Source organism: Hyaena hyaena, unplaced genomic scaffold (genome assembly GCF_003009895.1).
Source record: "Hyaena hyaena isolate Hyena2069 unplaced genomic scaffold, ASM300989v1 scaffold_568, whole genome shotgun sequence".
Taxonomy (NCBI): Eukaryota; Metazoa; Chordata; class Mammalia; order Carnivora; family Hyaenidae; genus Hyaena; species Hyaena hyaena.
In genome coordinates, this window is record NW_024081199.1 from 64,772 (window position 1) to 77,482 (window position 12,711).

Genomic DNA, 12,711 nt, shown 5'->3' on the forward strand with positions numbered 1-12,711 from the left:
TGATGGGAAACGCAGTCCCGCTCTCCGGTGCCCTCCTGCTCCTCTCCTTCCCCCCCGTGGCGAATGTGCTGCGCGGCGGCGGGTGCTTACGCTCGCGGGGTTTGGCTGTTGCAGGCAGGAGCTGGGAGGAGGCGGCAGCAGCAGGAGCAGCAGCAGCGGCGGCAGCAGCTGGGAGGAGGTGGTGACGGTGGCAACGGCAGCGTCGGGGACGATGGCGCGACTGGTGGCAGTGTGCAGGGACGGGGAGGAGGAGTTCCCCTTCGAGAGGAGACAGATTCCTCTCTACATAGACGACACTCTCACGGTGAGCGGGCCGGGCCGGGCTCGCCGCTCCCCTGGCAGCTGTTTCCCCTCCTCCCCCTCCCCCAGGCCGAGCGCTGCGCACTGGAGAAAGAGTGTGTTGCAACTCCTAGGCGAGGCCTTCTCTCCGGCAGGCCCCACAAACTCGCCTTTGCAGTGTGTCGCACGGTAACCTCTGCAGGCCCCTCGCCCCGCTCTCCGCAAGCATTTCAGGGCCCTCGCCAGATTTTCCTACCTTTTTGAACCCTCTCCCTTTCCCCTGTCTCTTTACGAGACGCAGCTTTCGCCAAAGCATGCGTCTCGGAGAGGGGTTGAAGGATCTTGGGCGTTTAGGGCCTATCCTTTACAGAATCCACCTACCCTCGGGGAGGCTTAATTATCTGGAAATGTCGCAGCTGCACTGCTACCTGTATATTTTGTCTCTGTACTGTAGCTCACTACAGAAGCATAATTATTGAGGGGAGAGTGACATGCTCTTGCACTGTTAAGATTCCACTAAAATGATTCGGTTTCATTAAATGGTCTCATATCGCACAGTACCTTAAAACTCTCTGAAATGGTTGTATTGCTAAGCCATGACTCTTCAAAATGGGTTTTCTTGGCAATACTTATTTTTTCGTTTACAGGTAATCTTTTCTTCTTTTGTTACTGAAGCAAAATTATTAAATGTGTAAGAGCATTATAAAAAGCTGATTGCTCATCTTGAGTGTCAAAACCCACTCAGGGTAGTGTTCTTTTTTAGAGTTTATAGTAGTAGAGCATTACTGACCCTCTGCCCTGTGTTGCTGTACTATTTCCTCTGAAAGGAAATGGCAGAAATTTGAATTGAATCTGAACAGGAAATAAGTGCAGTTGCCACTATTTCTTAAATGAAATGAACCTTTTCTAAATATTTTTTGAAATCTTCATTTTGATGATCCTGAAGCTTTGGATTATACATTTGCCTGTTTTGATAGGTGTAACTCAGTCTCTTCATATTAACTACATTTGCCTTACTAACTTTACCTTTTTGTTTTTTAGAGGCAGTTCTGTTTTGTTCTTGAATTTGGGGGGCAAATATCAAAGTTTTCTCAAATTTTATATAAAATGCAAGTCATTGTAGAGCTGCCACTCTATGCCTTTCTGTTTGCCAGTGTCAATTAAGATTTGATTGAGCTGCACTACTTTTAAAAGGATTAGAAGAACCATTCTGTTACTTAATTTGTTAGAACTTTTTAAGAGAAAGCATCTATAATTACCCAAGTATATTTTTTTTCCATAGAAAAAGATAGAATGATTTGGCCTGACAGAAGGTAATAGAATTTGTGTTGGTACATTCGAAAGTGCTTGTCTGCCTTGGATATGATTTCTACATTTTTTTGGATTAAAAGTGTAATGGAACTGTATTTTAAGCTAAAAAAAACAAGCACTTTGATCAAATGAAATGATGGCATTTCTCAATTTGAAAACTAATAGATGTTCATTTGTTACTTTCTTCTCTTCCAACTCTAACACAAACACTTTACTAGAGCACCATAGTTTGGTATATACCTTCTATGACTGTCCCTGAATGCCTTTGAAGTTTAAAAGGATCCTGTGGGTTTAGACATAAGTTTACTTTTGAGTGTTTGATATCAAAACATAGGGGAAATCAACATAAATTTGAATATTTACATTTATAGACACTGATTTTCTTTTTATGTCACATAACGTCCTTTTATGTGAATGCAGCTTTGATATGTCTGTCATATAGAACTTTAAAACAATGGGTACTTTTATACTCTGTTCTCTGTACAATGGTATTAATTTCTAAATTTTTCTATAGAAAAAGATGTAACTTTGCACTGCGATGTATTATACTTATTTCTACAGAGAAGTTGGGACTGGATTGAACCTGGTAGTTGAGTTTTGCTTTTATTGTCTTGTGGACTTGTGGCCAAGGCAGATATAATTTAGGGTTATTTAATTTAAATAGCTTACAAGGCATTTAATTTAGGAAAAGGTACCATTTTTCTTGGCTTTAGATTGGTTTTTGTCACTGGGAATGAGTGGGACTATTTATTGCTTTGTTTCGGAACTTGTGCATAGTCCCTTAATGCTGGTTAGTGAAAATTGTTGTCAACAATGCATTATACTTAAGGAAATAAGTTTGTTTCAGAACTGTTCTACCAAATACTACTTAAAAGAAGATTGCAGACCAAACACCTGTTGGGGAAGAAGGAGGGAAGATGCCTGTAGCATAAGTTTATGTTCTCACTGGTCCACTGATAGTTTGAAGGCAGTGTATCCCTGAAGTTAACATTTGGTCTGGTTTTTGTTCTTAAGGTCCATAGTTATTGAAAAAAAATTGTGTGTAGTTTTAGAATCTTGTTAGCACCTAGATGTTAAGTCTGATTACCACTTTCACAATTAAGTTACAAATGTTGTATCATTTTAGTAACAGAAGCTGAAACCTCTGTCCTTAGTTCAACCTGGGATTTTACCATAGGATTTGTAAAGTAAATTGAGAAGCTTCTATATGAGGAAGTAGCCTTCTCTTATGAATCCACATTTAAGACTTATTTTGTAATTTTGTGGGTTTGAATACTAGAGTACAGTGCTGATATGGGTGTATTTAAGAAAATGCCAAATAAGTAAGCTGGTCGAATATTTAGGAAAATGGTATGCTATATGGCCAAAATTCTTTTTGGTGTTACTAGAATTGTAAACTAGTAGATGGACAGATTACAGAATTTATTTTACAGACATTTATGAAGAATTAATAATTTTTAAGTAATTAGTTTTTTTAAGAATTAATAGTCAAAATTTATACTGCTTATAAAATAGTCTTTAAAAATTACCATATAACAAAAAATTCTCCTTAATTCTACTTTCCAGAGATAGCTAAGGATATAGCAGCATTTGCTGTAATTCTAGTCAAAGACACACATATAGATGCTGAGTTGAGATGTATTGTTTACTATAACATTTTATATCTTGCTTTTTTCCCCTAAGTGTAATACCGAGGACATTTGTTCTTGTCATTCTTAAACACCTTTTTAAAAAATACTTGTTTATTTATTTTGAGAGAGAGAGTAGGCACGAGCAGGAGAGGTGCAGAGAGAAAGGGAGAGAGAGAAAATCCCAAGCAGGCCTCACACTATTAGCAAGGAGCCCAATGCAGGGTTCCATCTCACGGCCTGAGATGATGACCTGAGCCGAAATCAAGAGTAAGATGCTCTACCAACTGAACCACCCAGGCACCCCAATAGCCTTTAATGACCATGTAATAGTTTGTTGTGTGACATCCCATAATTTAATGATTCTTCCTTAGTGGATATAGGGATGATTCTATTTTTTACTATGAATAATATAGGGATTTAAATAAGGCGTAAATTTCTGCATTAAAGTTTTTTATTTTTCCTCACGCTTTGGAAATACAGTTACTGGATCAAAGGCTGAGAACCTTTTATAAGGTTCTTGATACATACTTTCAAATTGCTACAATATTGCTGGGTTGCAGTTTACTCTCCTAATAATTAAAATAATCTAAGTGGACTAAAGACTTTGATAATACTGGTTTTTTTTTAAGTTTATTTATTTTTAGAGAGCACAAGGAGAGAGGGATAGAGAGAGAGAATTCCAAGAAGGCTCCATACTGTCAGTGCAGAGCCCTACACGGAGTTCGAACCATGAGATCATGACCTGAGCTGAAATCATTGGATGCTTAATGAACTGAGCCACCCAGACACACCTGATAATTTTTTTTAAGTATATTTATTTTGAGAGAGAGAGAAAACAAGCGGGGAAGGTGCAGAAAGAGGGAGAATTCCCAGCAGGATCTGTGCTGTCGGCACAGAGTCCTTCATGGGGCTTGGTCTCATGAACTGTGAGATAGTGACTTGAGCCAAGATGAAGAGTCAGATGCTTAACTGACTGAGCCACCAGGTGCGCCCTTGATAATGTTTTTTCTAATTTTATTTTTAAAAATTTTAACATTTATTTATTTTTGAGAGAGCATCAGCAGGGGAGGGGCAGAGGGAGAGGGAGACACAGAATCAGAAGCAGGCTCTAGGCTCTGAGCTGTCTGCACAGAGCCCGACAGCAGGCTCAGACTCATGAATTGCAAGATCACGACCTGAGCCGAAGTTGGCCATCCAACCGACTGAGCCATCCAGGCGCCCCATAATGGTTTTTAACAAAGACATTAAAAGGTAATAAATGGTAGCGTATCCACTTTGGGATTAGGTGTTTAGCCTTTGTTGACTTTAGTACTTAATGTTTTCTTTCACTTCTTAAGTATTTAATTGATTTTACCAAGGGTGACAGATGTTATAAATACCTGTGAGGATGAAATAAAAAAGTAAAGCTAAATAATAAATACAAATTTAATAATGTTGGTTAGAGCTTGTGAGGATGTGCTAAAATCAGATTATTTGTGGTCAGGAGAAACCAGGACAGCATTTTAAGAGTGAAAGTGGGTAATGGATTCAATAAACTTTATAAGACAGTAATTGCAGGACAGTGACTGGTTCTATTTTTGGCTAGCTAGGGATAGGTAACCTCATCATGAAGCAGAACACTAATGATTCCTCTGTGAAACCACACCTGAAATACTTTACATGACTGTCTTCCTTTAGATAACCTAGAAACTGAGTATTAAGTCAAGGAAGTGGTTTTAAAGAATGGGGAAAAATAGTGCTACTATCCTCTTTCCCTTCTCTTTTTCCTTTTTTACTGTCATTTCTCAACAGTAAAGAGCAGATAGTGATTGGCCAGAAAACAGCAAGGTAAAAAGCCAATGCCGTAAGTGTTTGAAAGGCAAGGACACAGTAATTATTTAGTGTAAGTGCAGAGTTTGTAACCAGGTTGGTATAGTTTAAGTACAAGAGAAAATTTAATATTATCCAAGCCAGTGAAACACAGGAAAAACACAGTAATAGATAGACCCAATCTTGACATTTATCTTTGCTAGTTAGGTTCAAAATGAAATGATGTGAAATGAGCATTAAAAAACGTTTTTTCACCCTGTTCGTTGTTGTACCTTTTAGAAAGAATTCCTAATGCAGGTATTTTCCATTAAATAATAACATGTTTTTATTTTAAAGTTTATTTTGAGAGAGAGCGAGTGTGCATATGAATGGGGGAGGGGCGGGGGGAGAGAGGGAGAGAGAGAGAGAATGAATACTAAGCAGGCTCTGTGCCATCACCACAGAGCCTGATGTAGGGCTCGAGATCATGAACTGTGAGATCATGACTGAGCTGGAGTTAAGATTTAGATGCTTAACTGACTAAGCCACCCAGGCACCCCTGAATTATATATATTTTAAAGGTCACCTGGTAGGTCTCAATATGTTAGATTTGTTCTTTGACCTCTGCTTTAATTAAAACAATGAAACATAGTTGATAAGAATAAAAATAATTCGTTTATACAGAGTCAGAATTTAGTATTTCATCTATGAACCAAACTGGAGAGACCTTGATTTGGTTAAATAAGAGGCATTCTTTGAATGTTCCTTAAATTGACAGCTTTGATCTTAATTTTCTTTTTTATGGTTGCAATTGATATGTGATTGGTGAGAATGCAAATCAAGGTGTCAGTTGCTTACATGGTAGATTTTGAGTGTCCTGCAGTGTTCTGTTGAAGTATATGGCTTTGAAAGTTTATTCTACCCCTTTGTTCTGATTGACAGTTCAGTTTCTTTGTGTTTTAAACCATATAGTGATTCCAGAAAACATGTGAGTTAACTGTTCAGTACTCTTAACTATTTTTTTTCATTAAAAAAATTTTTTTTAAATTATTTATTTCTGAGAGAGACAGCGTGAGCAGGGGAGGGTCAAAGAGAGGGAGACACAGAATCTGAAACAGGCTCCAGGCTCTGAGCTAGCTGTCAGCACAGAGCCCGACGCAGGGCTCGAACCCATGAACCACGAGATCATGACCTGAACCGAAGCCAGACACTTAACCGACTGAGCCACTCAGGTGCCCCTGTTTTTTATCTTTTATTAGTTTCATGGATCTAATATTGGGATTATCAATTTTTTTTCAATATGAGTAAAGACTGCTAAATGTAATAGTATGGATCATTAGATTTTTTTTTTTTGCCCATTTATTTCTGTCATCCTCACCAGTTCATTTAGGGCCACCTTGTTAAAGCAGACCGGTGACCAGTTTTACTTAGTATGATTGAAGCTGCTTAAAACAACACCCAGTATAAATGAAGCTACACCAAATGGCTTCCCCTCTTACTACTACCACTTTTCGGAGATGTTAGTAAGACTATGAGAGGGAAGACTAGAGAGAAGTAAGTAAACCTGAAAATTGGATAATTGACCCTTGACCCTATGAGATTTGGATATATAGTCTATTTGTATGAAAGAAGAAACTTCCAGAACAGTAAAAGCTATTGAGATGGAAGCATGTCTCTTGAGTATGGTATAATTAATACAGAATTGAAAACAAGAAACACTAATTCTCCCCTTGGTAATGAACAGTATATGTGCATTGTAATAAATTTGGGAAAGGTAGGAACACATAAAGGAAAAAGTCCTTTATCTTTTCATTGCCTAGATATAGGCCACATCTAATACATCATGTATTTTCTTTTCCTGTAAGAAAATGCCATATATTCAATCATTTGAATCATAGTGTACGTGCAGTTTTTCATTTTGTGAAATACAGTGGATTCCTGGGTTGTTGAGTTGTTTCTTGCATCATTGTCCATCCTTCGTATCCACTCGTCTTTACTTCACATATCCTGTATGCCCCTCTTACCAAGTCAAGAAAAGATCAATCTATTGCTTACACTTGTCTTTGCTGTTCAGTCTTTAGTTTATTGTTAGAACAAGCATGTTTTAGGGCTCTCATTTCTAACATGGAGGAAAAAGAATGGTCACCACTATTAAAAAAGCAGGTCTTTGTGGTGCTGGTTGGTGCAGGAGGAATTGTTTTAAGATCATGTTCAACTTGGTTGGGGTATTTGTAGTGTTTTGTTTTTGCCTCATATGGGTCTTTTATCATGACTTCACTCTTTGAGTATGTAGGAGTTTGTGGTCCTTGTCATCTGGAAATAGAAGTTTGTCCTAGCACAGTATGTTTGATACCTTTAACAATGTTTTAGTTAAGATATAAATGTATTACTTTATTTCATTGTTTTGAAAGGCATACTCTATTTCCCCCACATTTTAATATCTCTGAAATTATGATGCTTTTACTTGGTGACAACTAACAGTTACAATGGCTCTTTCCCAGTGGTATGTAACTATGGTATTTCTCAAAATCAGTGGTGTCACAGATAAAGGGACATGTGCTAAAGTAATTCCCCATTATCTTCCTCTGGTAGGGAATTTTGATAATTGAATAAATTTCTCTGTATCCTTTTTGTTCATTTTCAGAGCAAACATTTAGTATGTGCCAGGTACTGTTCTGAGTATTTCATATATTATCTATATGGTAATTTACATTATAAAATTTACCTTATTTCGTAGTTAAGAGAAATAAATATATGCCTGTTTAATCTGGTTATTTTACTTATTAAATGTTCTTACTCGCTACTGCAACAAGCACTTTCATTTATTTTTTTAATTTTTATTTACTGATTTATTTTTTGAGAGAGAGTGAGAGCAAGCACATGCGCATGTGAGGGAGGAGCAGAGAGAGAGAAGAGGGAGACAGAAGATCTGAAATGGGTCTTGTGCTAACAGCAGAGAGCCTGATGTGGGGCTTGAACTAATGAACCATGAGATCCATGACCTGAGCTGAAGTCACATGCTTAACTGACTGAGCCACCCAGGTGCCCCTAACAAACACTTTTAAATGTAATGTAATCTGCACAGCCTACTCTCTGAGATCTTAAACAATATTACTTAAACTCGTTTTATAAATGAGGAAGCTTAGAATCAATCAGGTTAAGTAACTCGCCAGAGTTATGACCTAGATTGTAAGTGGTTGAGCTGGGAATTGAACTCCTGTTTGCTTGACTTCACTGTCCTTGCTTCTAATTGCTATACCATACCTGGTTTTAGAAACGTGGATAACTTGAGTTTTTGTTTCTAACTTTTTTTGACGGGGGGCGTGACTGGGACATGCAAATCCTGCTTTAGGGGTCTATTTCTGTCCGAGTTTATAAAGTAGTTTGTAGCATGTTTTCAAAGAAGATAAACTACTGATTTTCATTCTTTTGCATATTAAGATGGTGATGGAATTTCCCGACAACGTGCTAAATCTTGATGGGCATCAAAATAATGGTGCACAACTAAAGCAGTTTATTCAGGTAATATTTTTAAAAATCAGCGTTCTAAATGGTGTATGTGTGTGTTTTGAAGAGTCATTTAAAATTTTAGCAAGTATTAATGTCATTTTACCTAGGGCTTTCTAGGTCTTAAGATTGCACTGAAATTGCTTTCTTTCACTATTGCTACAGTGAATCTGTTTATGTTGCTGTTATGTGAAAGATTTGTTGGTGTTATCATTTTATATGTCCCTAAGGATTTAGTTTCACCAAACCATCTTTGCTTGTTTTTGAAAGGTAGAGTGTATAACTTTTCGTTGAGAATTTGTTGTTTTTCTTCTGTAGTGATTGTTTGATAGTTTTGTTCAAGTAAAAAAAAGAAAAACATCCTGTACTGTGAATTTTATGGTTTTTATTTAATGCTTTTGATTTTTACTTAATTTTTAAGCAGTATGATGCTTTATAAAACCCTGTATATAATCAAGATAATGGAAGGTAAATTGTTACCTTACTTCAAAATTCTGTTTTTACTTTGGAGAATGAAAGGTTAATGGTAAATGTGAGAAAATTCTTGGGAATATCTTACTTTCCCATCTGTTTTTGGTAAAGCTGGAAGCATTATTTGTAGTATAACTCCCTTCAGGTAAAAGTTATTTACTAGAGTTTTGCCCATTTCTCTACAGCTGTGGTTCTTAGTCATTTTTCTACCTTGTCATAACCAACAGATACCATTCATATGCACCAGCATTTTAGTTATTCACTGTAGGCTCCTACATGGGTAAGATAGGTCCTGTTCTTTCCTGCTAATCCATAACACACCTGCCCATACTTCTAGGTTGAGAATTGTTGCTGTAGAGGATTACCATCCTAACCTGATCCTGTAGCTAAACATGGTGTGTTGTTAAAAGTTGAGAGGAAGACATGGCAAAGCTGCATTGTGTCTTCATTTTCTTTCTTTTTAAAATGTTTAAGTGAGTGTATTAAGCTTAATACTGACTGAACAAACACTAAATTTCCAGATCCAGGGCTTCTTTTTGGTATGCTGGGGTACATACTGCTTAGTCCTGACATGCTAAGCAGAGTTTTTTATACCTTAGATACTAGAACAGGGGCTTTGTGAAGCAAACTCAGTACAGCATGGGGAAGGCCAACTTGTTTCTCTGACTCAGTTGCAGTTAGAGATGACAAGCTCTTTCCAGGCTGTACTTACAACACAAAAATAGGAACCAGAAGTAGTAGTAAAGAGAAAATTTATGTCTTAAGGACTGTTCTTCATTTTTCTTTCTTTGTCTCTTTCAGCGACATAGTATGCTTAAGCAGCAAGATCTAAGTATTGCCATGGTGGTGACATCACGAGAAGTATTGAGTGCACTTTCTCAGCTTGTCCCATGTGTTGGTTGTCGTCGCAGTGTGGAGCGCCTCTTTTCCCAGCTTGTAGAGTCTGGAAATCCTGCCCTTGAACCCCTGACAGTAGGCCCCAAGGGAGTCCTATCTGTAACTCGAAGCTGCATGACTGATGCAAAGAAGCTTTATACCTTATTTTATGTACATGGGTAAGTATAATCAATGGTGGGGGGGGGGATGACTTTGTTGATAACACTGGTAGTTCTTTTACTAAATTGGTAGGGGCAAAGCTTGCGTTCAAATTCAACAATTTATTGAGAATCTTTTGTGTGTCAATGACTATACAGTTTTTGTTCTCATATGGAGAGAGGCAGGCAGTAAACAAATACATGATTTGTGAGGTAAGTTACAAGTGAAGGAGATGAGAATGGTGGAGTGGATTTAATATGGAGGATAGACAGGGAAGGCCTCTCTAATAAAATGACATTGAATGTAAACTTGAATGAAATGAGTAAGTAAACCATGTAGATATCCAGGGGAAGGAAGCGAAGGAGCCAGCAAGTGTAAAGGTTCAGAGGTTGAAGTTTTCCTGGCTTATTTGAAGAACAGTAAGGAAGCCCTTGCAGCTGGAGCCAGATGAATGAAGGGAAAAGTAATAAAAGATGAGACCGAGGTCACCTGGGTGGCTCAGTTGGTTAAGTGTCCAACTTTGTCTCAGACCATGATCTCACAGTTTGAGAGTTCAAGCTCTGCATTGGGATGCCTGCTGTCAGCCCAGAGCCGCTTCAGATTCTTTGTCTCCCTCTCTCTCTGCCCCTCACCTGCTTGCGCATGTGCACACGCATTAGCGCTCTCTCTCTCTCTAAACATTAAAAAAAGGTGAGATCAGAGGAGTAATAAACCTACTTATGTATTGCCATCCTGAGTTTTATCATTGCTTTTTTGATGTTTATTTTGAGAGAGAGAGAGTGAGCGAGCGAGCGCGCTGAGGTGAGGGAGGGGCAGAGAGAGAGAGAGGAGAGAGAATCCCAATCAGATTCTATGTTGCCAGCATAGACCCCGTCTTGGGGCTTGATCCCATGGACTGTGAGTAAAGGATCTGAGCTGAAACCAAGAGTCGGACACTTAACCAACTGAGCCACCCAGGTGCTCCTGTTGTTTTTTACTCTAAGTAAGACAGGAAGATTCGGGAGTGTTTTGAGTAGAGGAGTGACCTGGTCTGACTTGAATTTTGGTTTACTTTGATCTCTGTGTCAAGAATAAATGAAAAGGTGGTGGAAGGGTAAGGAAATAAAAGCTGTTTAATAAAGTCCGTGCAAGAGATAATGGTACCAGGGGCGCCTGGGTGGCTTAGTCGGCTAAGCGTCCAACTTTCGCTTAGGTTGTGATCTCGCGGTTCGTGGGTTCGAGCCCCGTGTCGGGCTCTGTGCTGACGGTCAGCTCAGAGCCTGGAGCCTGTTTCGGAGTCTGTGACTCCTTCTCTCCCTGACCCTCTCCTGCTCACGCTGTCTCTCTCTCTCTCTCTCTCTCTCTCTCCCCCCTAGAAGTAAATAAAAAAACATTAAAAAAAAAAAAAAAAAAAGAGATAATGGTACCAGTATGGTGGTCACAGAGGTAATAAGAAATGGTTGGATCCTGGATATATTTTGAAGAATGAACCAGTAGGATTTTTGGATAGAATGGATATGGAGGAGGGCATCAAGGATGATTCTCAGATTTGGGATCTAAAGAACAGGACAGGGGTGCCACCTCGGGTGCACCCCGAGATCAGATTTGGGATCTAAAGAACACCACAGGGGTGCCACTTAACCCTTAAGTGGGTTAAGCATCCAACTCAGGATCTCAGCTCAGGTCTTGATTTCGGGATCAAGAATAAAGAACAGGACAAATGGTTCCCATTTACTGAGAAGAGTAAGACTAGGAGGAGCAATTTTGGAGAGTTCCCTTTTGGACAAGTTAAGTTTGAGATACCAGTTGGACATCCAGGTAGAGCTTAGAGAGGTCTGCTCTAGAGATAAAAATAGTGTCATCAGCGTGTGTGTGTGTATACGTACATATATGTACATAGTGTTTATACATATAGTACGTAAGCTGTATGTATGCATACATACATAATTTAAATCCATAAGATGAGATGGTCACCAAAGAGTGAGTGTAAAAAGGAAAAGAGAAGAGGTCTGAAGACCAAACTCTGTTTAGAGGTGGTGGTAAAGACTTTGGAATTTTACTCTGCCTCAGAAAAGCCTTGGAACAATTTTGAACAGAGAAATAAAATAATGTGATTTTTGTTTTGAAAAGATCACTCCATCTGCTAAAGCCTAGATGTAAATGCAAAAGGTGGAATCAAGGAGACCATTTGGGAGGCCAGCTGTTGCATTGGCTAGGCTAGAGAGTCAAGTGGGACCAGGGTGGTGATGATGGAGGTGAAAAGTGATTTGATTCTAGATATATTCAAAAGTTAGAGTTGACAGCCTTTGCTGATTGGTTGGATGTGGGGTGTGGATATTAGTTGTATACATTTCTATATTTGTACAAAATTTTTTTTGATGGCTTTTCTTTCTTTTAATATTTTTAAAATTTTTTATTCATTTTTGAGAGAGAGAGAAAGACAGAGTATAAGCAGGGGAGGGGCAGAGAGAGAGAGGGAGACACAGAATCTGAGGCAGGCTCCAGACTCTGAGCTGTCAGCACAGAGCCTGTTGTGGGTCTCGAAATCATGAACTGTGAAATCATGACCTGAGCTGAAGTCGGATGCCCAACTGACTGAGCCACCCAGGCACCCCCATTGAGGGCTTTTCTTATCAAAGATAGTGACTATTTAGATAATGTTTGGACAGGGGAAGATGGTTGAGAGGTAGCAATCAATCATAAAATATTT

At 38.7% G+C, this 12,711-nt stretch overlaps 1 protein-coding gene across 6 annotated transcripts in view; it reads left to right on the forward strand.

Moving 5' to 3' along the window:
• GGNBP2 (gametogenetin binding protein 2) overlaps window positions 1–12,711 on the forward strand; it is a 32,675-nt gene that overhangs the window by 558 nt on the left and 19,406 nt on the right. For 5 of the 6 annotated variants that reach the window (XM_039256345.1, XM_039256348.1, XM_039256347.1 and 2 more), the window contains exons 2-4: window positions 115–304; window positions 8,451–8,531; window positions 9,789–10,042. In XM_039256345.1, coding sequence (XP_039112276.1) covers window positions 212–304; window positions 8,451–8,531; window positions 9,789–10,042 — 428 coding nt within the window. In that variant the 5' untranslated portion in view covers window positions 115–211. Of the gene's footprint in view, window positions 1–39; window positions 305–8,450; window positions 8,532–9,788; window positions 10,043–12,711 lie in introns of those variants that run through there. The other variant, XM_039256346.1, reaches the window with a different exon arrangement.